This window comes from Salvia splendens, chromosome 13 (assembly GCF_004379255.2).
Source record: "Salvia splendens isolate huo1 chromosome 13, SspV2, whole genome shotgun sequence".
NCBI lineage: Eukaryota > Viridiplantae > Streptophyta > Magnoliopsida > Lamiales > Lamiaceae > Salvia > Salvia splendens.
In genome coordinates, this window is record NC_056044.1 from 32,379,147 (window position 1) to 32,404,940 (window position 25,794).

At 38.3% G+C, this 25,794-nt stretch overlaps 2 protein-coding genes across 4 annotated transcripts; one reads left to right on the top strand and one right to left on the bottom strand.

The window, feature by feature from the left end:
* The first annotated feature begins 13,925 nt into the window (after positions 1–13,925).
* Positions 13,926–16,421, top strand: LOC121760915. The gene is made up of 2 exons (XM_042156505.1): positions 13,926–15,453; positions 15,643–16,421. Exons 1-2 carry the CDS (start codon positions 13,926–13,928, stop codon positions 16,419–16,421), a joined length of 2,307 nt encoding a protein of 768 aa, XP_042012439.1.
* Positions 16,422–23,386: 6,965 nt separating this feature from the next.
* Positions 23,387–25,441, bottom strand: LOC121760303. Of its 3 annotated transcripts, none has more exons than XR_006041873.1 (2): positions 24,867–25,441; positions 23,387–24,159 (listed from the first exon to the last, which is right to left on the bottom strand). XR_006041873.1 is itself a non-coding variant. In XM_042155965.1 (2 exons), the coding sequence occupies exons 1-2, from the start codon at positions 24,972–24,974 to the stop codon at positions 23,802–23,804; spliced, it is 432 nt and encodes a 143-aa protein (XP_042011899.1). In that variant the 5' UTR covers positions 24,975–25,252; the 3' UTR covers positions 23,387–23,801. The 3 variants fall into 3 exon arrangements, 2 of the variants coding, with proteins under 2 accessions (XP_042011899.1, XP_042011898.1); XM_042155965.1 differs by having other exon boundaries at positions 23,387–24,125; positions 24,867–25,252; XM_042155964.1 differs by having other exon boundaries at positions 23,387–24,143; positions 24,867–25,252.
* Between the last annotated feature and the right edge of the window lie 353 nt (positions 25,442–25,794).

The following is a 25,794-nucleotide window of genomic DNA, read 5'->3' on the forward strand; positions in this document are numbered from 1 at the left end:
GTAGCTTAATCCCATATTTTGAAAGATCTGCGAATATAGTACCAAAATCTGAGATATTAGGGAATTGAGATTCATAATTTGAAATTTCTCTTTACAACTATTTACAATTGCAATAATCAATTTTATGTTCCCAAGTTCAAATTTTTCAGCCAACAAATTAATTGTTTTCCATGTTTTATTTTCTTACATTATTATGTTCAAGGGTGTGTTTGGATCATATGTTTTCATTTCTTAAGAAATGGTGTTTGGCAAGAATATACAAACTTTTTCTTAAGTTACAAAAACTGCATCTCTTGTTTGGTTTCACATTTATCATTTCTTGATATTTGGTATATGAGGTTTGGTATCCATATACCAGAAAGTTGTTGCATGCATGGCTATTCGAGAGTACTACATACATGCATGCAACCATATGCAGCCATTGGAGCTAGCATTGGACCGTTGACCGTTGGAGCTAGCATGTAAGTAGCCTATCAAATAAAGCCACGTGGCTATTATGACAAGGCAGTCACGTGGAAAGTGTGCTTACGTGGAAGTGCGAGCTAAGAGCAGAGTATAAAAGGAGAGGTCATTTCCTTAGTTAGTTAGCGTTGATATTGTTAGTTGAATTGTTGTTAAGCTTTCGATCGTGGATCGTGAGCTCCTCTTTGTTCTATTCTCGCTTGTGGAACCTTATCGTTGTTAATGCAATCCCATTCATTGATCATTCACGTGTTGATTTGCGTTTTATCGCGGAGTTTGGCGAAGCTGAGCTAAGATAGGTCGAGCGCGACGAAGGCTCGTAACAATTGGTATCAGAGCAATCGATCTCCGGACGTTGGAACGGTGACTCGAGGTGCGGAAATGGAAAAGAAAATGTTAGAAATGATGGAGCAGAAAATGCAGGAGATGCGAGAGGAACATAAAAGTGATATTAGAGAGTTGATGCAATCAATTGCGGGAATTAACCTGCAAAATCAGAAGAATAAGGAAATGGAAACCGGTGAGGGCAGTAACAGAGGAAATTGGTATAGAAATGGATTCGATTGCGGAAGATCAACGCGGTATGAATTTCCTAAGTTTGATGGTGACGGTTTTGAAGGATGGATGATGAGAGCTGAGTATTTTTTCCAAGTGGCTAAGGTACCGGATGAGGAGAAGGTTAGAGTAGCTGCAATTCATCTAGAAGGGAAAGCATTGCAGTGGCATAGAGGCTTTGAGAGCCTACATGGAGATATGACCTATACTGATTGGCCGTGCTATAGCTCATCTCTAGCAGCTCGTTTTGGTGCTCATGCGTACGAAGATCCGTTGGCTGATCTCCGGAACCTCAAACAAAAAGGTACGCTACAAGACTATATGGATACTTTTGATGAATTATATCCTAGAGCCGGCATTAGAGAAGATCAAGCTTTAAGTTTCTTTTTGTCCGGATTGATTGATGAATTACAAATGCCTGTTCGTATGTTTCGACCTAAAACGCTAGCAGAGGCTTATTCCTTAGCCAAATTACAGGAGCTCACTGTTAGAGCCTTAGGAGTTAAAACAAAAGTTACTCAAAATAATGTGCAATCGAACAATAGCTATTATTCAAACAGTAAGCCAATGACTGTAACTGCTACTAGTAAGACTGGAGCTTTGAGTGGCTGGAATGGAGGTAATAAGGAGAATAATAAGTTTGGTGGAGTGAGAGCTAGTACAAATTTGACTCCTAAAGAGTTAGATGAAAGGAGAGCAAGGAAAGAATGTTTTTGGTGCACTGAGAAATTTACTCCCAATCATCAGTGCAGCAAAAGAAGATCTTATGTTGTGCAGTTGCTTGAGGTAGGAGAAGTGGATAGCAGTGAGGTACAGGAGGTGAATGAAGGTGATGAAGAGGAGGAAGAATCTGATTTACAGCTTTCTTTGCATGCTGTGTGGGGAAAGGATGGACCTCAAGTAATGAGGATTAGAGGAAAATGTCAGAAAAAATTCTTAAGAATTTTGATAGATACCGGTAGCACTCATAATTTTTTAAGTGCTAAGGTAGCTAAAAAAATCAATTGTGAGCTACTTCCTGTTAACTCAAAGGCTGTGGAAGTAGCTAATGGTCAAATTCTACAATGCATTCACAAATGTAAAAGATTGGAATGGGAGATGCAAGGATCTAAATTCTGTGGGGAAGTTTATCTTATCACTCTTGAGACTTATGATTTAATACTTGGTGGTGAATGGCTGTCTACTTTGGGTGAGATTAAATGGAATTTCAATAACCTCAGTATGGTTTTTAAACTGAATGGTGAAGAGGTGAGATTACAAGGTGAGAGATGGTTACCTAAAACTGAGCAATTGAATTGTTTGCACATACTCAATCCAGAAGAGAGAGATATGGATGATAGGAAGGGGAGTCAGTGGATGCCTTCAGTCGAATTTGATACAGAGTATTGCTATGAACTTGTTATGGAGGATATCTGGCCAGCTATTAATTCGATTCTTGAAGAGTATGTTGCAATATTTGAGAAACCTAAGGCACTGCCTCCACAGAGAGATCAGGATCACAAAATAATATTGAAAGAAGGAGCTGATGCAGTTAATATGAGGCCTTATAAGTATGCTGCTCATCAAAAAGACATAATTGAAACCATGATTGGAGATATGTTGAAGGCTGGAGTTATAAGGCACAGTGAGAGCTCCTTTGCAAGCTCTATTGTGTTAGTCAAGAAAAAAGATTCTACTTGGAGAATGTGTGTTGATTATAGAGCTTTGAATGCAGTAACTGTTAAGGATAAATACCCCATTCCTGTGATAGAAGAGCTATTGGATGAATTGGGAAAGGCAGCCTGGTTTTCAAAAATAGATCTGAGATCTGGATATTGGCAAGTGAGGATGAGACCTGAGGATATTTACAAGACTGCCTTTAAGACTCATTCAGGACACTATGAATTTTTAGTTATGCCCTTTGGCTTAACAAATGCACCTGCTACATTCCAGAATCTGATGAACACAGTATTCAGAGACTATTTGAGGAAGTTCATATTAGTGTTCTTTGATGATATCCTCATATATAGCAGCAGCCAGACAGCACATGAGCAACATTTGAGGATAGTGATGGAATTGATGGGGAAACACAGCTTGTTAGCTAAAAGGAGTAAGTGTACTTTTGGGTGTAAAAAGGTGGAATACCTTGGCCATGTCATATCTGAAGAAGGAGTTTCTACTGATGAAGGAAAAATAGAAGCAGTTAAGAATTGGCCCCAGCCTAAAACAGTTAAACATGTAAGGAGTTTCTTGGGTTTAACTGGTTATTATAGAAGATTTGTACACAATTATGGAGTGATATCAAGACCCTTAGTAGAAGTGATTAAAGGAAATGTGTTCAAATGGACAGAGGAAGCACAAGAAGCTTTTGAGAAACTCAAAAAAGCTATGATCACAGCTCCTGTATTAGCTTTACCAGACTTCTCCAAGGAGTTTGTTGTGGAAACTGATGCTTCAGGAGTGGGTATTGGAGCTGTGTTGATGCAAGATAAGCACCCCTTGGCCTTTATCAGTAAGTCCTTGTCTCCTAGATACCAAGCTCTGTCAGTTTATGAGAAAGAATTGCTAGCTATCTTGATGGCAGTGAAGAAGTGGTACCATTACTTACAAAGCAAGAAGTTTATTATTTTAACTGATCATCAGAGCTTAAAATACTTACTGGAACAGAAGTTGACTACTCCTACTCAACAAGCTTGGATGACTAAGCTAATGCATTTTGACTATGAAATAAGATACAAGAAAGGCATTGAAAACTCAGTGGCTGATGCCTTATCTAGAGTGCCGGAGATGATGATTTATGCATTAACTTCCTTTGTAATTCCCTTGGAGTTAATTACAAAAATTAAGGAATCTTGGAAACAAGACCCTCTGCTGCAACAGTTGCTGAAAGAGAAACAATTAAATGCAGATTCCCATTCCAAATTCAGCTGGAGTAAAGGGGAGTTGAGGAGGAAAGGAAGGCTAGTTGTGGGAAATGATTTGTTATTGAGAGCTCAGATTTTATCTACATTTCATGAATCTGCCTTAGCAGGTCATTCTGGGGTTTTGGGAACCTACAAGAGAATAGCTGCTTTATTATATTGGCCAAAGCTGAGGAAGGATGTTAAGGAGTTTGTGAGGTTATGTGTGACATGTCAGAGATATAAACCAAGTAATACCTCTCCAGCAGGATTGTTACAACCGCTTCCTACTCCTGCTGCAATCTTTACAGATTTATCTATGGATTTTATTGAATCCTTACCTAGCTCACAAGGTTATGACACAATATTCGTAGTGGTGGATAGATTGAGTAAATATGCTCATTTCATGGCGCTTTCACATCCTTTTTCAGCCAAGAAAGTAGCTGAAGTCTTTTTGAATTCAGTCTTCAAGCTCCATGGAATGCCAGTCAAAATTGTGAGTGATAGGGGGGCTATCTTTGTGGGGAAATTCTGGAAGGAGTTCATGACATTACTGGGAGTAGAATTGTTGTATTCTACAGCTTACCATCCAGAAACTGATGGCCAAACGGAGGTGGTTAACAGAAGCTTGCAATGCTACCTACGGTGTGCAATGGGTGAGAAGCCACATACTTGGTTTCATTGGCTGGGATTAGCTGAATATTGGTACAACACAACTTATCATTCAAGCATTCGAATGACTCCTTTTGAAGCCTTGTACGGGTTTGAACCTCCTCTACATATTCCTTACTTACCGGGTGATTCTAATGTAGAAGCAGTCGACATGGCCTTACGAGACAGGGAGGAAATGATAGCTATACTCAAAAGGAATGTCCAAAAAGCAGGGGATAAAATGAAGAAACAAGCTGATAGGCATCGAAGTGATAAGGAGTTTGAAATAGGTGAGTGGGTATGGTTGAAGTTGAGGGAATATCGACAGAATTCAATCCGAGGAAAACACCATAAATTCGAGCCAAAATATTTTGGACCTTATCAAATTCTGGACAAGATTGGAGCAGTTGCTTATAAGTTGAAATTGCCTTTATCAGCAACCATACATGATGTGTTTCATGTATCCTTGTTGAAGCCGGCTTCGCCACCAACTGGTCCTATTGTTGAATTACCAGGTATATCTCACCTAAATGATGCTATTCCTCAAGCTGTGTTGGACAGGAAAATGGTGAAACGGCAAAACCAGGCAGCAACGAAGTGGCTTATCCATTGGGAGGGAAGATCCCCAGCAGACTCTTCGTGGGAGTTCGCGGACGTGATCAAGGCAAGGTTTCCTTGGTTCCTTGCGGACAAGGAACCTTAGAGGGGGGTATTGTTGCATGCATGGCTATTCGAGAGTACTACATACATGCATGCAACCATATGCAGCCATTGGAGCTAGCATTGGACCGTTGACCGTTGGAGCTAGCATGTAAGTAGCCTATCAAATAAAGCCACGTGGCTATTATGACAAGGTAGTCACGTGGAAAGTGTGCTTACGTGGAAGTGCGAGCTAAGAGCAGAGTATAAAAGGAGAGGTCATTTCCTTAGTTAGTTAGCGTTGATATTGTTAGTTGAATTGTTGTTAAGCTTTCGATCGTGGATCGTGAGCTCCTCTTTGTTCTATTCTCGCTTGTGGAACCTTATCGTTGTTAATGCAATCCCATTCATTGATCATTCACGTGTTGATTTGCGTTTTATCGCGGAGTTTGGCGAAGCTGAGCTAAGATAGGTCGAGCGCGACGAAGGCTCGTAACAAAAGTGAAATATGAAAAAGACATTTTTGCCCATATTTTTTTTGTATTTACAATTTTATCCTGGAATGATTCAAGATTTCAATAATCTGATACTCCTTTATTCACGAAAATTCGCACAAAAGAATGAAAATTTCAATCAATTTAATTTGTTTAACATTGAATCCATCTTCATCATATTGCCCACATAAACTATGAAAAAACAAAATTGGAAAAATACACATTCACACAGAGTTGGACAAAGAACACAGTGCAAATTCATGTAACTAGAGTTCACCAAAATTTCACAAAAAGTTCAACAGATCAAAATAATTGATGCCAATAATTTCAGCAAATTCATGTAACAAGGGAATTAATTCCAATTTTCGATGCGCGTTGTATGGATTATGTGAAACAATCCATTGCTGAATCTCATAATTCAATTTTGGGTGCATTTCCCCCAAAATTCAGAAAAACCTAACCTCGTCGACTGAAAATGGCCGCCCTTGCCGGATTTAGTGAGCTTTCTCCTTGGGTCACCGTGTATGTCTTCTCCGACGCGAAGAAGGAAGAGAAGAACGAAAATGTCATAGTCGTGAATTGAAGGGAAAATAGGCAAGCTTGGGGTTAGATGGGGAAATTTCCAATCAATATGCCATTACTCAAATGGAAGGGAACGCTAAATGAGGTAAGAAGGGAAGATTGGGCAACTCAAGAAATGAGCACTTTTCGCCGGGCCTGGGCCAAAAACTCGGGCTTTAAAGAAACGAAATCTGACGAAACAAACAACATATAGGGACAGAAATGGGTCAGTTAGTATTTTATTTACATATATCCAACTTTTAATCTTATTTTCTAATTTACTTTCGTCTTATTTTCTATTGACAACCGGCATATATTTCTAGTTTTTATTACGCATTTTCTAAAAAAAATTTCTTTCATTAATCATTTACATCTGTTGCAATTGCCCTTTGTTGCAACAATTTTTTAGTGAGTCTGTGCTCAGTTTGAAAAACAAGTCCAATTGGAATCCGACACTATTTTAAATACCTCATTTTTATCTATAAATATCCATTTTCACACCAAAACTTGTACACTCATTTTCACACCAAAACTTCTTTTAAAAAAATTCAGTTTTTAATTTAATTTATTGATATTTTTTTATACTAAGTAGTACTGTTTTTTATATTTAAAGTACTCCCACCGTCCCTATTATGTGTCATAGTTTTTTATTTTTAATTTTAGTGTGTCCCATGTTAATTGTCCCACTTCATTTTTATCTCTTTTAGTAGTGGATCTTACCTAACTCATTCTTACTCACATTTTACAAAACTAATACGCCCTCATCCTATAATAGATGTCACACTTTCATTTTTAGTTTGTCCCACAAAAGATGTCACATTTCTATTTTAAGAAAAAAATTCTCACATTAATATAAAAATTATATTTTCTTTCTTCATTTAACACACAAAATAAACTCTCCTAAAATCTAGTGTCGTTGCACACGTGTGATATCTTTTGTGAGATAAAGGGAGTAGTATATAAAAGTAAGATCATTTCTATTGATTTTTTCAACTCATTATTTTTTAAAACCCGCATTTGGCCAAAATTGGATCACATATTAAGGGTTACTTAATTTGACTTTTAATTAGTATTGCATTTTTCAAGGATATTTATATGTTTTATTTTACTTAACTGTCAATGACTAAGTGGACAAAATTTCTTAACTGCCTAGCAAGATACCCACTTTCTCCAAAATGAGTATGCAGTATTTATAGAGTGTGATTCGTGCATTGCTACCACCTCTCCTCTTATATATGGAGTATCTATCCAAAGCAACCACCTATCCAGATTTCCTCCACCTCTATTCTTCTCAAAGCCATTGTGATCAGTGATGAGCAATGCGGCTGAAATTTCGGACGACGGCCAATGCTGACGTAATGGTTCAAGAATTTGTTTTGGCGTTTGAAGAATCCCGCAAATAATAGGAAATTGATGGATTGTGTCCACAGCCACTACGTGAACAGCAGCCTCAACGCCCCCGAGTTCTGCTCAGCTCTTCAACGACGTCTTACTCATCAACAACCCGTAAATGATCCTTTCATACTTCACAATTTCTACCGTGAGTTATCCTGTATTTATAAAGACCACTCCGCGATGGAGAAGATGCTGAAGAGAGCTTCGACAAGAAGCTCTCTTCCGTCGCTGTCTCCAAGCAGAGGTACTCTGTTTTCTTCACCACTGACTCCAATTGTAGCGGTGAATGGCTTTCACAATAGGTCATGGGAAAGGGCAGGAATAGCGGGGGCAGCTGCGGCGTTCTCCATTCTTTTTACTGAACTCGGGAAACGGCGGGAATCAGTTCTGAAGAGGGGTGAGACTGAAGTCAAGAAACTCAAACAGATAACACAATACATGATCATGGGCGCCTAGCGTGGCATGGAATATATCAAGAGCATTCACAACATGGCTCGCAGGTTGGACTTCGATTCCCAAAAGCTGTCAGAATCAGCTTATGATTGGAAGAAAGTGGCGGCGATGGAATTACGAAGGAAAGACGACGAGTACAGCGGTGACATGAAGTGGACTAAACAACTTGTAATTGAGAGAATCATTATTTATCAAACCCTTTTTGTGATAGAATTGGTTAATTTTTATTGATATTGCTTCATTTGAATTCAATTTCGATTTTGTGTAATATTGCTACATTGGAATTGGTTGGTTAATCTTTTTTCGTATGCAAATTATTAAGTTAAGAAGTTTGGATTTTTTCACAAAAGTGATTCCTTGTTTAATTGGAACATGGCCTGACCTGTTTGTATGTACGTGCATATTTGGCTTTTCCGCTTATTAATTAGGATTAACAAACAATTTGAAATACCAGTTAATTTTGTTAACTTAACAATTTTTGTTATGGAATTTGGGGCAAAACCGAACTATCATTCTTGTAGTTGGAAACTATCATTCTATGAGTTTCAAGCTATCATTCTATGGGTTGTGAACAACTTAGAAAGTTCAAGGACTGATATGCAGTAGTTCGGGGACTAATATGCAAATTCTTGTATTTTTCGTTTGTATTTTCCTCACAATTATTTGAGTATGAAAGGAGAGGGAGTTAGTTAGATTCTTCACTTCTGGAGCCGAGCTGTAACTAGCAAAAGAGAGAAAGAGTTTTTCATCTTGTGTTAGTTAGAGTTCTTCCATACATTGAATAAAAGTTCTCCACCATTTTTCATCCGAGTTCAGAGTGTTTTCTTGACTTAATCATTTCAATCAATTGTGTATTGTATTCTTGTTCGTTCCGAGTTTGATCTTGGCTGTGCTCGAGGTCTGGTTTTGATTGCATTAAGATAGCGATTGCAAATTGGCGCCGTCTGTGGGAACGAGAGAAGACGACGCATTCGACAATGTCTACCGCGAAATTTGATGTTAAGCGGTTCACCGGCGAAAATGATTTCGGCCTGTGGAGATTGAAAATGAGAGTTGTTTTGATGCAGCAAGGAGTCTGGGATTATGTGAAATCCAAGACGGACAAGAAGGAACTTGAGGGGGTGGATGCGACGAAAGCGCAGGAGCTGGAATATAAGGCGTATAGCTCGATCGTCTTATGCCTCAGTGATAGGGTTTTGAGGAAAGTCCAGAAAGATGATGATGCCGCAGGAGTATGGGAGAAATTGGAGAAAATCTATATGGAGAAGTCGATCTCCAATAGGTTACATCTCAAGCAAAGATTGTTCAACTTTAGATTTACTGACTCCAAGAATCTGGCCGATCAGCTCGAAGATTTTCGAAAGTGTATGGATGATCTTGAGGGTGTTGATGATCCTATGAAGGATGAAGATAAGGCATTGATGTTGCCGAATGCTCTGCCTCAGAATTTTGAACAATTCAGAGACTCCATACTTCTGGGGAGAGATTCCAAGGTGACTTTGGAGGAAGTGTATTCTGCACTTAAATTGAAAGGAATGCAGAAATCCATCAGCAAACCGATTGATCATGCAGCTGAGAGTCTGAATGTGAAAGCAGCCTCAAAGAAACCGTTCAAGTTCAAGAAACCATCATCTGATAAATGGAAGCCAAAATCCACAAAAGATGGGGACCAAAAGGAAACTAGAAGCTGTTTTTGGTGTAAGAAACCAGGACACATCAAACAAAATTGCTTTGCTTGGAAGAAAAAGCAAGCTGAAAATCATAAGGAAGAAGGAACTGCAGCTATCACTGAAGAAATTGAAGAAGCTAGAGCTCTGAATGTGGTCCAGAGCAGTCCCATATCCAAGTTATGGATCATGGACTCTGGCTGCAGTTTCCACATGTCCTCAAATCTTGAGTGGTTCATGGATTTGAAGGAGTCAGATGGCTCGGTGTTGCTTGGAGATGATCACGTTTGTGATGTTAAGGGTGTGGGGAAGATATCCTTGAGGATGGATGATGGATCCTTGAGAACTCTCACTGATGTAAGATACATTCCATCCATTAAAAGGAATCTGATATCCTTGGGTCTTCTTGAGAAGAATGGCTATAGATTGACTCTTTTTGGTGGAGAGATGATTGTCACAAAGGATGGCCAGGTGATCATGAAGGCTGTCAGAAAAAATGTACTCTATTATCTACAAGCTGAGGCAGTAGCTGGATCGGCTAACTCCACTCAACAGACCATCAATTGGCATGCTAGGCTGGGCCATGTGGGAGACACTGGGCTGATGCAGCTGGTAAAGCAAGGCATTATTCAGATGGCTGAGTCAGAGATACAAAGAGCCATTGGATCATGTGAAGAGTGCATTCTAGGAAAGAGCAAGAAGCTGCCATATGGAGTAGGCAAACATAATTCAACAGAGCCTCTCCAATATGTTCACAGTGACATTTAGGGTCCTGCACCAGTAAATAGCATTGGAGGAGACAGGTATTTCTTATCCTTTGTTGATGATTTTTCAAGAAAGGTTTGGATAATGATCATGAAAGAAAAATCAGAGACATTCCAGAGATTTCAAGAATGGTGTATTGCAGTTGAGTTAGAGAAAGGAAAGCATTTGAGGTGTTTTAGGACTGACAATGGGCTGGAATTCTTGTCCCATGAGTTTGATGAATTTTGTAAGAGAAAGGGGATTAAAAGGCATAGAACGGTCCCTCACAACCCACAACAGAATGGGGTTGCTGAGAGGATAAATAGAACCATTCTTGAAAGGGTAAGATGCATGTTGATAGCATCTGGAATGTCAAAGCCATTTTGGGGAGAAGCAGCCTCCACTGCTGTTGTTTTAATCAACAAATGTCCCTCTGCTGCTATTGAGAATAAGACTCCGGATAGTAGATGGTATGGATCTTGTGGAGACTATTCCAGATTGAGGCCATTTGGGTGTAGAGCATATGCTCATATCAAACAAGGAAAGTTGGAGCCAATGGCTCTCAGATGTGTAATGATAGGCTATCAGGTTGGAGTTAAAGGTTACAGATTATGGTGCTGTGAGGAGGGAAATAAGAAAGTGGTGATTAGTAGGGATGTTATTTTCAGGGAATCTGAAATGCCTTTCCTCAAGAAGCAAGTTCAGACTGTTGAGTTTGAGGTGGAGGGTCAGAGGGAATCTACATCAGATGCTATGGGATGTTCACCAGAAACCAATGTTGGTGGATCCTCTGAACATGAAAGTAACAGCAGGACTCCACAGAGACTGATTGCCACAAACAGACCCAGAAGAAGAATCAAGCTTCCCTCCAGATTTCAGGAGTTTGATATGATGCACTATGCATTGGCTATAGCTGAGGAGATGGACTATCATGAGCCTTCAACTTACAAGGAAGCAATAAGAAGCCCAGAAAAGGATCAGTGGCTATTAGCTATGCAAGAGGAAATTGATAGCTTGTACAAGAATCACACATGGATTTTGGTGTTAAGGCCAACTGATCAGCAAACAGTTGGATGTAAATGGATTTTCAAGAAGAAAATCGAGGTTTTCAACAACAATCAAATCAAGTTCAAAGCTAGATTGGTGGCTAAGGGATTCACACAGAAAGAGGGGGTGGACTACAATGAGATTTTTTCACCAGTGGTTAAACACAGCTCCATCAGAATTTTGCTTGCAATTGTTGCACAAAGAGATTGGGAATTAGAGCAACTTGATGTTAAAACAGCCTTTCTTCATGGAGAGCTTGAAGAAAAGATCTACATGGAACAACCACCTGGCTTCATTCAACCAGGGGATGAGGCAAAAGTATGTCTATTGAAGAGAAGCTTGTATGGGCTGAAACAAAGTTCAAGGCAGTAGTATCTCAGATTTAATGAATTCATGCAGAAAATTGGGTTTGAGAAATCTTTGTATGATCACTGTGTATTCATCAAGAGAAGAGGTGGAGTTGCTGTGGCATATCTATTATTGTATGTAGATGATATGTTGATTTCTGCTAAGCATAAGGAAGATGTGGAGCTAGTGAAATCTGAGTTTGAGATGAAAGATCTTGGGAATGCTAAGAAGATTCTTGGGATGGAAATTATCAGAGACAGACATCACAAGAAGATATGGCTGACTCAGAGGGATTATATCAGTAATGTGATCAAGAGATTTCAGATGGATAAAAGTAAGCCAGTGAGCATGATGTAAATCAAATAATGTTAATTTTACTCCAAGATTTCTCCTAATGTTTATATTAAATTATGTATCAATTAATCATTAAAGTTTAATAATTATTTATTAGTTGATATATGCACATGTAGATTGGAGATATACGTATGGTACAAGCTTAAATTTTGCAAGACTATTTGGCAGCAAATTATGAATTGGGCCCATCAATTATTTGGAAAAGGAAAGAAGCCCAATATATTTGGATGACTAAAGAATCGTGACTTGGCCAAGAAGAAGAAAAAAAAAAGAAAAAGAAAGTAGTTGAGGAAAAGAGGGAGACGTGATTTTACTTGAGGATTTGGAGGAAATCAACATATAAAAGGCAGACGCAACTTTTGACTTTGGGGAGGAGACTATTGGAGCAGCCATATTTTCGGAGCAGTGAGACTTGAGCGACGGGAAAAGAGATATCAGACGGAGAGAGCAAAAATTGAGCAATTCATCATCATCCTCTCCAAATTTACTCCATGGTTTCTAGAGTTTTATCTCCATTTATCATTGTTCTTGGTTTAATTATGTTAGGCTAAGAATCTTGTGTTACTCCAAACACGTAGTATGACATTTTGATTTCGTGATTTATTCTATGCTCGTTTTTATCTCATGTTCGTTGTTACTACTTATTTGATTGAATGAATTTATTACTTTAGGTGCATCTTTAGTGGTAATTCTATAGTCTTAATTTAATGCCTCTTTAGCTTGAATTGGGATGGATTGTGGTGGTAATGAATTATCAATTGGAATTGTTTAGATGACAACTTGATAATGGATTTTGATCTTAATTACAATTGTACTTTGAATCTCGCGCTTCCGTAGGGTTCTTAGGATTATTGAATTTGGTTTAAAGAGTAAGTGTTTAGCTATTCTTTGACTAGTTGATGTTTAGCATGTTTAGTGCTTGCATGTTGATTTGTGTTAAATTGTCCCGAACGCATGAGATAGAATTGAATGCATAGGATTAATCTGTGTCTTGTCAGCAAGTGTTTGGAGTAACAATTGTCTCACTTGTGTTACTTTGAATTAAACTTTATTTTTCATTATTTTTAGAAAACAAACTTCAAACAAAAACATTCATCTTTACTGTTATTTTTATTTATTTGGAGTTAAACGAACTTACCTTCCCTGTGGATCGACACCTTAAATTACTACACACGAAGCTGTACTCTTGCAGTGAAGTGGTAATATTAGGGATAATTTTGTGAACTTGAGTGCGTATATATTCTGATTTAAAAAGACCTAAAATTACACATCAAGTTTTGGCGCCGTTGCCGGGGAAGGCAATAGGTTGTTTAACTTTTTGTTTTATTTTTATTTTTATTTTTACTTTTATTTCATCTTTTTAATTTTATTTTATAGGTACTTAATTCGTGTTCTTACGGGTGATAGCCATCTACCACGTCTGGACTCGAAGACGAAGGAGTGTTTTATTTGTGGTAGTATCTTTCTAACTCCTTGTGTTTTTTTTCTTTTTTCTTTTTTTTTTTTTTAAGTTTGCTAGTACACATTCCAGCACACACTTTTTCTAAGACTAACCTCGAAGTTGTCGAGAGTTTCGCTTTCGGTAGAATTGGTATATTTGAGTTGTGCTTGGTTTCTTTTCTGTTGTGCAGGTGTTCTAGAAAATTGAAAACAGAAAAAAAAAAAAAAAACAGTGGATGCGAACCAGATCTAAGGGTACACCGCAATTTGGGTTATTGATTCATCATAGAAGAGGACATAATTCAGCTGTGATTGATACACATCAGGACTATCAGAGTCCAGTGAGAGAAAATCCAATTTTTGAAACAAATTTTGAGAGTAGTAGCAGTGATTTAGAAGCTGAGTCGATGGCCGAAAACAATAACAATGCTCCTCCTGTGGAAAAGTTCGGCGATACTGTCAGATCGGGAGTTGATCACCCGGGAAATTTCGCCTATGCTACGGATAACATCAGCATCCCACCTCACTACATCAGCTTGGTGAATGGTGGCACCTTGTTCCATGGTCGTGAAGACGAAGAGCCCATAAGCCACCTCAATGCATTCTATGAGTTGACCATGGACCACAGACCTGCAAATGTGCCACATGATAATATCAAGAGAGCTCTCTTTCCTTTTTCGTTGAGAGACAAAGCACGAGAGTGGTACGACTCACTTCCGGGGTACAATGTGGCGACCTTTGAAGATCTGAAATCCAAGTTTCTCCTGGAATATAATTCACCAATGAAGATTGAGAGATTGAGGGATGCCATCACATCTTTTCGGCAGCAAGATGATGAATCTTTTGCTGAAGCATGGAAAAGGTTTACTGAGATGTTGAGAAAGTGTCCCAGCCATGGTCTTGCTCCTGGCCGTGATCTTGTCAAATTTTACCAAGGCTTAAACAACGAAAGCATGGGACTTATAAATGCAAGTACTGGTGGAGATCTTGATAATAAGACACATGAGGAAGTGAGGACCTTGTTTCAAAAACTAGCAGATAATCAAAGAAACTGGTACAATCCAAGGAGAGCGGTTGAGAAGAAAGGAAATACCTTCGGAGCTTCAGTAGAATCTGAGAGAATGACAGCAGTTGAGGCACAACTAGCTAATATTAGCACCCAAATGACATCGGTGGTTAAAGCAGTATCTTCCATGCAGCTGAACCCACAACCTCAAATTGTTGCAATGGTTAAATGTGGACTGTGTCGAGGTGGGCATCACACAGATCAATGTCAAATGATCCAATCCCAAGAAACAGTTGAAGATGTGAATTACATAGGCAATAACCACCAAGGTTTTAACCAGGGGGGTCAATTCAATAACAATCATCAGAACTGGAAGCCTCAACAACAAGGGAATTGGAACCAAGTTGGGTCTAATAACAATGGTGGGAACCAATGGCGAAACAACTCCCAACCCCCTGGTTTTGATAAGAAACCTTCTCTAGAAGATCAGATGGGACAGATATTCTCTTTCATGTCAAAGAGTCAAAAAGAGAATGATTTCTTCAAAGAGAAAACAATTGAGAAGTTTGGACAGCTCGAGGCTTCTATGAGGAATTTGGAAACACAAATAGGGCAGCTTGCTACGGCTTCTCATACAAGAACTCCCGGTACCATTCCAAGTGATACAGTGCCCAACCCCAAGGGAAATGAACATTGCAAAGCAGTCACCCTGAGAAGCGGAAGAAATTTGGATTCAATGCCTTTAATGGACGACCAAGGTACTTCCGGCATCTCGCACGCAGGGGCGGATGAGATGTTAGGCTTGCATTCCTCGCACGCAGGGGCGGACGAGGCATGTAAGGGAAGTCCCGCGTTGGTGCAGGATGCCCAACATGGTCAAGAACAGGCTGCATCTGGCAGTAAGGAACAAGACGATGAATCTAAGTTAAATGGAAGACTTGCACCAGGAGAAAAAGACAAAAAGGTCAATGAGACAGAACCTACGAAGAGCAAGTACAGTATTCCTAATGACATTCCACTGCCTCCATTTCCATTCACGAGAAAGAAGCGAGTGCGGCAAGAAAAGAGTTTTGAGTGGATGATGAATGTGATTAGAAAGGTGAATATAAACATCTCATTAGTGGATCTTTTCACCAATTTCCCGAGATTCTCCAAATTCTTCAAAGACATGATGGCAAATAAGGAGAAACTTCAGGATGGGGGGGTTGTGGCATTGAGCACGAATTGCTCACAGCTGATATCTGGAATCATGCCGACGAAGAGAAGAGATCCAGGAGGTTGCATCATACCATGTGAAATTGGTAACACGATTTTCACAAAGTGTTTATTGGACCAAGGTTCAGGGATCTCGCTGATGGCATTGAAAACTGCTCGTGCCATTGGTTTGGCGGAAAGAATGGAGCCTATCGACATCGCTCTACAATTGGCTGATCACTCCATAGTGAAGCCCACTGGATTTGTTGAGGATGTCTTGGTTAAAATTGATAAGTTCATCATTCCTGTTGATTTTATTGTGCTCGACATGCCAGAGGATAAAGAAGTGCCAATTTTATTTGGTAGACCATTTCTAGCAACGGGAGATGTATTGCTTGGAGCAAAGGATAACTCTGTTACATTCAGAATAAATGGTGAGCAACTGACCATCAATGTTGAGAAGGCCTATGTTGGTGGTGAAAGTGGTAAGAAAGCAAGAGAGGTGGTCACACTAGAGAGTCCGAAAGTGTAGACCGAGGATGAAGAAGGTCGAGCCAACGACTATAAACAAAGGCTCTGATTGGGAGGCAACCCAAGTCTTTTATTGTTCTTTTGTTTTTACTTTCATATATTGGGGGTTTTGTTTGCTCAATTCTTTCCCTCAATATTTATTTTGAATTGAGCATTTTTTATTTTTTATTTTTGTTTTTTTGTGTAGGGGTGAAGATGGAGGTCGTATCTCTACTGTTGGAAAAAAAAGAGTCGCCCAACCCACCCACCCATGAGCTCCACAATGACAGGGGAGTATCTTTATACCCACCTTATATTTGTCTTCTACCTTGGGGACAATGTAGAATTTAAGTTTGGGGGAGGGTCGAAATTCTGCCGTGTGCGCACGTTAGAATGATTTCCTATGGATTGTTACTTGCTCATACTTGTTACGAGTCACTAAGTGGACTTAGCTTTTCCTGTGAACTTGTGCTATGAACTTAGTTGTCACTTACTTGCTTCTAGAGAACAAGGAGTCTTACTTGTTAATTTAGGAAAGAGTAGTGTTCTTTGGTGTCCGATTTCTTGAGCTAAGGAGAGAGAACTATTTCGGTTTTGAAAAATGAGTTAAAAATCTACATGGTTAATTTGCATAATTTGAGTAGGACTTGAATATATTTTGTTGATGTCGATGCACAAAAATGATCTAGGCATTAGGACTAAAAGCCTCATTGCCAAAATATCACATGCCTGACCCTACATGAACCCCTAGCGAGTCAGTTTGAGCCTTATAGCCTAATTTCTTTGTTAAAATTTTGAAGTCACTATACTAGCCTACATGATATATCCTTTTGTTAGCCCTTCTTTTCAGTCCTTGTCACTAAAATTGAGGTGCTAGCACATCTTTGGGTAGTTGCTGTTGGTGACAAGAAAAAGGCCATAAAGTCAGATGCTTGTTATGTAATATCCAATTTATGCTTGAGAAATAAAGTGCAAAGTTGCCAAGTTAAAAAAAAAAAGAAAAAAAGAGGCAGCCTGTTCATAGAGAAAAAGCCAAGGCTTAAAAAAAGAGAGGAAAAAAAAACTCAAATTAGTGCTCGAAAGAAAGAAAAAAAAAGTAGCTTGATATGTTATGTTAAGTTTGGGGGTGGTGAACTGTGGAAATTTCATGCTTAATTATTATGAAGCTTTGGGAGATGTTGTCCTATGGGATGTGCTAGTATTCTTGATTTTGGTGGAATGAGCTACTAACCAAATTTGATATCCCACCTTAACCAAAAAGCCCCATTACAACCACAAATAAAGACCTTTTGATTTGTGCAAAGGTATTCACATTTTGTTGATGAGTTCTGCTTTGAGTTTTGTGGAAAGACCTTATAGATTTAAAATAGAGAATAGCCGAATGAACTTCTTTTGACGATTTAGCAACGATGGTTTGAGACACTAGAGTCATTGCTTGGACTTGGATTGCTTGTTGGATAACTAGATCTTAGGGAGCTGGTTTGTGTTCATACTTTCTTTCCAAGTCATGTTCAAAGGAGAATGTGGAGTTAGCTTGGTAATCTCTTGACTTGTGAGAGTTTTTATGATATGAATTTAGGGATTTCACGAGTCTCGTCATGAATTGAAAACCTTTGTGCTTGATTGCTTATCTTACTCGAGGACGAGCAAAAACTTAAGTTTGGGGGTATTTGATGTAAATCAAATAATGCTAATTTTACTCCAAGATTTCTCCTAATGTTTATATTAAATTATGTATCAATTAATCATTAAAGTTTAATAAATATTTATTAGTTGATATATGCACATGTAGATTGGAGATATACGTATGGTACAAGCTTAAATTTTGCAAGACTATTTGGCAGCAAATTATGAATTGGGCCCATCAATTATTTGGAAAAGGAAAGAAGCCCAATATATTTGGATGACTAAAGAATCGTGACTTGGCCAAGAAGAAGAAAAAAAAAAGAAAAAGAAAGTAGTTGAGGAAAAGAGGGAGACGTGATTTTACTTGAGGATTTGGAGGAAATCAACATATAAAAGGCAGACGCAACTTTTGACTTTGGGGAGGAGACTATTGGAGCAGCCATATTTTCGGAGCAGTGAGACTTGAGCGACGGGAAAAGAGATATCAGACGGAGAGAGCAAAAATTGAGCAATTCATCATCATCCTCTCCAAATTTACTCCATGGTTTCTAGAGTTTTATCTCCATTTATCATTGTTCTTGGTTTAATTATGTTAGGCTAAGAATCTTGTGTTACTCCAAACACGTAGTATGACATTTTGATTTCGTGATTTATTCTATGCTCGTTTTTATCTCATGTTCGTTGTTACTACTTATTTGATTGAATGAATTTATTACTTTAGGTGCATCTTTAGTGGTAATTCTATAGTCTTAATTTAATGCCTCTTTAGCTTGAATTGGGATGGATTGTGGTGGTAATGAATTATCAATTGGAATTGTTTAGATGACAACTTGATAATGGATTTTGATCTTAATTACAATTGTACTTTGAATCTCGCGCTTCCGTAGGGTTCTTAGGATTATTGAATTTGGTTTAAAGAGTAAGTGTTTAGCTATTCTTTGACTAGTTGATGTTTAGCATGTTTAGTGCTTGCATGTTGATTTGTGTTAAATTATCCCGAACGCATGAGATAGAATTGAATGCATAGGATTAATCTGTGTCTTGTCAGCAAGTGTTTGGAGTAACAATTGTCTCACTTGTGTTAATTTGAATTAAACTTTATTTTTCATTATTTTTAGAAAACAAACTTCAAACAAAAACATTCATCTTTACTGTTATTTTTATTTATTTGGAGTTAAACGAACTTACCTTCCCTGTGGATCGACACCTTAAATTACTACACACGAAGCTGTACTCTTGCAGTGAAGTGGTAATATTAGGGATAATTTTGTGAACTTGAGTGCGTATATATTCTGATTTAAAAAGACCTAAAATTACACATCAGAGCATGCCACTGAGTCCACAATTTAAACTCAGTGTGAATCAAAGCCCAAAGGATGATGAACATAGAAGAGAAATGGATAAAAATCCCATATGCAAACATAGTGGGAAGTATTATGTACACCATGGTGTGTACAAGGCCAGATATCAGCCAAGGAATAAGTGTTGTGAGCAGATACATGGCTGATCCAGGTCTGGAGCATTGGCATGCTTTGAAATGGATACTGAGATACCTAAATGGAACTCATGATTATGGAATATTGTTTGATGGGAGTAAGGAAACTGAATAGCAGCCTCTAATGGGATATTGTGATTCTGATTTTGCAACCAATATAGACACAAGGAAGTCCCAATCTGGTTATGTATTCTGTTTGTATGGTGCTGCAGTCAGTTGGAGATCAAGTTTGCAATCTGTGGTGGCTCTCTCAACAACTGAAGCTGAGTACATTTCTATGTCTGAAGCTGTAAAGGAAAGCATATGGCTGAAAGGGATCTGCTCTGATTTTGGAGTTGATCAAGAAACTGTGACAATATTATGTGATTCAAATAGTGCTATATGTCTATCCAAACATCAAACATTCCATGAGAGGAGTAAGCATGTGGATGTCAAGCTGCATTTTGTGAGAGATGAGGTTGATAAAGGCTCGGTGAAGATTCAAAAGGTAGCAACTGAGCACAATGCATCTGATATGCTTACAAAAGTGTTACCCGGTTCAAAACTGAAGTATTGTATGGATTTGGTGAATCTAATCCAGCTAAAGTGAATGAAAAAAGTTGGAAGTGTTTGGAAGTTTGTTCAGTTGTGTCCTAAGGTGGAGATTTGTTATGGAATTTGGGGCAAAACTGAACTATCATTCTTGTAGTTGGAAACTATCATTCTATGAGTTTCAAGCTATCATTCTATGAGTTTCAAGCTATCATTCTATGGGTTGTGAACAACTTAGAAAGTTCAAGGACTGATATGCAGTAGTTCGGGGACTAATATGCAAATTCTTGTATTTTTCGTTTGTATTTCCCTCACAATTATTTGAGTATGAAAGGGGAGGGAGTTAGTTAGATTCTTCACTTCTGGAGCCGAGCTGTAACTAGCAAAAGAGAGAAAGAGTTTTTCATCTTGTGTTAGTTAGAGTTCTTCCATACATTGAATAAAAGTTCTCCACCATTTTTCATCTGAGTTCAGAGTGTTTTCTTGACTTAATCATTTCAATCAATTGTGTATTGTATTCTTGTTCGTTCCGAGTTTGATCTTGGCTGTGCTCGAGGTCTGGTTTTGATTGCATTAAGATAGCGATTGCAATTTTAAGCTATTTGAGATTGATAAACCAGAGGCAGCAATGCAAAATATTATACTTCGAAAATTGATCATGACATACTGTATCAAAATTTAGGGTTATCCAATTTGAAATTCTAGAGTTATATTGACTAACCTTATAAGCTTGATAAGTCGTCAATTTCTTTCATATGAAGAACATACAGATAGCAGTGAATCTCTTCAAGTGTGTAGGAATGTTTCATGCTTAGGTAGCTGAAGCAAAGCATCCAAATCTCTCGATTTCCATTGCACCAAATCACAAACAAATTTTTTGAGATTACAAACAAAATGATTATATTTAATTTTGTGCATCTATGATAAATTGAGAAAGTATGTTGCTTATTTAACTTTTTCAGAAAAAAAGGTAAACTTAATTTCTTAAAATTAGTGAATTTTAAATGAAGGAGAATAGAAGACAAAATACAACTTGTTATTTACTTTTTGTGTGGAGAAAAGGAAAATAAAACTCTTCAAAATTAAAGAAAGTAGTACATGACCTTCTCAAATAAGTGATAGAAAATACATTTGAATATTTAATCATTTCCTAATTTAAGTAAACAGTGATTTTTGTTGGTAGAACGGAAAGAGTATAATAATAAGTTCTTCTTTTGAAAACATTTATATATGAAATGAGTAATGTGCACCCAGACAATTATATACCTTAATTTTTTAATTGATATATAGCCAAAAATAGACAAAAAGGAAATGAAAGAAACCCTTCCCTCACTCTTCTAATTCTAATTGGAGTCCATTTTCGTGTTAATACCGTGTATGCATCGAGTTGTTTTGTGGCTAAACGTATTTGCAGTTTAAACGGGTCCATTTAATTGTTAGTAACTTTTTATTTCTACATCGAGTTGGGTTTTAAATTTTACTACTACTATTTAATAAATAAATACTTCGAGCCTCGTAAATTTAATCGAGCATAATAAATTAATTATTTTTAGACTTAATTACTCCATGTTATGCTAAATTGCCACTGTTAATTTCACTTTTTGTTCCTAAATTAATTCCTATACTTGACTCAACGCGTTACGGGGTATATATATTTTTTGGTTTGACTATTGAAAAATATTGAAATTTTCTATATTATTATAAACGCGCTTTGCAGGCTTATTTCATCAAACTCCTCTTCCTCTGCTGCGCATCACAAATCTCTTCCTCCACCGCAACCAACCGGCGCCGCCCATATATATATATACCCCATGGCCAAAGAATTAGTTTCGGCGTTCCACGCTGTAAATAACGATAAATTGGTTGAGTTCGTCCACAGCTACTACATCAACAACCTCAACTCTCCCGAGTTCTGCTCAGCACTCCAACTCCGTCTCAACCCTACAAACAACGAGCAATCAGGTAATAATCCTACCTTAATAGCTCAAAACTTCCTGCAAGATACATCTCGTCTCCGTAGCAAACATTTGATGATGGAGATGGAACTGAAAGCCATGGAAAAGAAACTCAGCAAGCAGCTCCATTCCGTTGCTGTCTCCAAGAAACTGTATTCTCGCTTATTCAATGCGGCGGCTGCGGGCCCCGTTCTGTTCGCTGCACTCGGGCGATGGCGCCGATCAGTTCTCATGAAGCGTGAGACTGCGCTCAAGAAACGCAAGGAGATAGTGGATCGTATGATTTTGGTTGCCCGGCCCATCGTGACTGGTCTCGATAGCATTGTAAATGCAGCTCGTGGCTTGGAGGTCGAGATCAGATCTTTGTCGGAAGAGGTTGATGATGGGGAGAAAGTGGCGGCGGTGGGGAAGAGCTTTGAAGAATTACTACAGAATGATGAGAAATACAATAGTGTTATCAACTGTGCTAAAGAATTGGTGCTTCAGAGCATAGTTGTAGTTGGGAACAAGGGGACAGAGCATTACTTTCTTTGAACCTTTTATCTTTCTTTTTTTGGTATTTAGTACTACTAGTGTTTTATTTTCTGTTGTATATAATAGATAGTTTGTTTTATTCTTTTTATTTTTAGATATTAGTTTATTTTTTCTATTTATTAAGTAGGAGTATTACTTAATTTGTAGTACTATATTTGATCGTATTTTGTTTTTTATCACAGCCATGCATATTCTTAACAGATTGGTATGAATTTGATTTTCTTACAAGACTTTTTTCTAATTGAAGCCTAAGCATGAAACAGTGCTACACTCTCTAAGAGATCCATTGGCTGTTTGTATGCTCTTCTTATGACGAGAAATCAATGACTATCAAGCATACTATGTTTTACATACTATGTTATGATTAATTATCAAACTAAGATGTTTTACATTGCTGCCTATGGTTTAGTAAGTCTATAAATGAGAAAATCCACAACTAAACTGAGCGAGGTTTATAACCCTCTCTAAATATTTATGCATATGCTCACACACAATATCATTGATCAATTTTCAGATATGGGATCTAGGTAGCAGATAATAGCTCACAGCTCGGAGCTATCTTCACACTCGGTCAGAGTGTCGACCATGCACCACCTTGTTGTCTGAGCAAAATTTGACCCGTGCATGTGCTTGTCGTTTGATCCCTGAAAGCATCCATGATTTGTAGGATCTACTCTGTTTTAAGAGCTTATAGGATGTACTACTCTGTTTTAAGACTGGGGAAGAAGTAAACATCAACCGTGTAACAAAACCTTCCTTGTAGCTGCAACCTTGGTAACAAAATTAATTGGTACTGTCATAGAATAAAAGTTTAATAGCCCCCGATATGAAATTGCATATCCAAAGTACTTATGAAAGGAAAACAGTTGTAGTATTATTTTCTAGACAAATAACCCACACCAATTGCTCAACCGTCTGTCTAAAATTGAACAAATCTGTATATAATTACAAATATTTGAAACTGAACAAATCTGCTAAAATAATTAGTAAACTAATTCGAACTGAAAAGATCTTCCAAAAGATTAAATACAGTAATTCGAAACTGAACAGATCTGTATTTAAGAAGGTTTAACTCGAGTGTTTGATAATAGTCAGAAGCACACCATCTTTAGCCCAATTCGTCGTGTTACTGTATGCTTCAACTTTTGCTACCAAATCTTCAAAGCCCTTTTTCACAGCCGCCACTTTGTTCCCATCTTCAACCGTTTCGGACAAAGATTTGTTCTCCAACTCCAACCTCCGAGCCACGCCGTGAATGGCGCTAAGATCTCCCATCCCGAATTTGGCGCCAATAATCATAACCGCAGTCATCTCCTTGTGTTTCCTGGCTGCAGTTTCCCGCTTGTTCAAAAGTGAATGGATCCATTTCCCGGCCGCACCAAACAGAATGGAGGCCGCTGCTGCTGCCGCAGCCACAACTGGCCCGGCCAATGCAGGCCCAACCTCTGCCAGCCCAGCTGGCCCCGGATGCTTCCTTCTTGGGATTGGCATTCACGGCAGCAATCGCAGCCGCAGCGGCGAAGAACATGGCAGCTAGCATGAAGAAAACGGCCGACACCTTCTTGGAGACAGCAATGCAATCGATCTGTTTGTCAATTAATGACTGCTTCTTTGTCAATCTAACAGAATGATAGAACAGATTGTCAAAAAATATATCTTCTGAGCTAAATGCTAAACTGTCAACTACAACTACAAGCAGAAACTAATGCACACTGGCACTCATGGCAGCATACTTGAAGGCTGAAGCTCTAATTATGCTATTTAAACCCCAAGAATCCTTCTCGAACTATAACTAACAGCAAAACTAAATGAAGATTACAATCCTATGATATGCGAGAGCGCTCTCGATCAAAATTATGTACTTTATTCGTAGTTCAAATCAATACAAACACACCATATTACTAAGAACATAGTGCTTTGTTAAATCTATATTTCAATATTTACTTAAGGAATGTCTGTTCATCACGCTTACTAATAATAAATCACATATCTTAAGTACAGCTATGAGGTTATAAAACTGACATCATAAATATCTAAAGCTATTTCCCAAAATAGCAATGGAGATTTCACACTAACTACTTAGTTCTAAACTTCTAATTTCACCCTTTAGCAAATTTTTATAACATCGTAATATGGCGCAGTTACTCAACCCAAAGATCCGAAATCAAGTTCAATAAAAAAGTAAACTTTATGATAAAATCAATCCCTGCATCTACAAACAAGTTCAGATTCGAGCATAATTTTCAATAATAAAAAAAGCTTAAAATTTCACAAAGGACAGGGGAGGGGAATGAATTGGAAACAGAATTATAGAAAGAGGAGATACTCGATCGAGAGCGGCGAAGATGTCGAGGCCGGAGATGACGAAGTAGGCGAGAGTGAGGCGGTTGATCTCTTGGCCTTGATAGGGATCAGGTAGCCCCCGATACATCATCTCCAGATAGTATATATGTCAAAAGATATCAACCGAGAAATCTGCAAAAGAAGAAGAAGATTGAGGAAATAGTTGATTAAGGAAAGAATATTTGATTGAGAAAGAATAATGTAATTGATTGAGGCATATACTATTTTCCATAGATAGGAATTATTCTTCCCTATATATTTGGGAGCTGTAAACATTGAAAAGATATAACAGAATACACACAAACGATCTTCTACTCCCAATTCTCTCTGTGTTCTCAATGCCTATCATCGCCACTCTCGATTACCATCTTTAAGATGGTATCAGAGCGGGTTAATCCGGGCTTGGGGCTCAGAAAAATATCATCATAGCCTCACTATACCTTCCCCGACCTTTTCCGAAACCTGCAAAACAGCCAAAAATCAAGATGTCAGAATCTGACTCTGGATCCGGAGAAAAAACTCCACTCTCAAACACCCCTGTAACTCTTTCTGCCGACCAATTTGCAGAACTTTTGAGACTAAGTATGTCTCACAAGTCTGAAAAACCTCCAAAACAACAGCCCCCAGACGAACCCCAACCAGAATCACTGGGAGATATCAAACTCCTCACAAAGCTCGACGGGGACAATTATCCTCTATGGGCGAGAATGATGGAAAGAGCCATCGGAGGGAAGAGCCTGACATCTCACATCACTGGAGTTTCAGCCCCTCCCTCACCAACCGATCCGATCTACCCGAAATGGCAGCAACGCGACCATTGTTGCTTCAATTGGATCATCAACAACGTCGATCCGTCTCTGGTAAACCAGGTTTCTCAATACGAGACAGCCAAAGACCTATGGGAAGGTCTA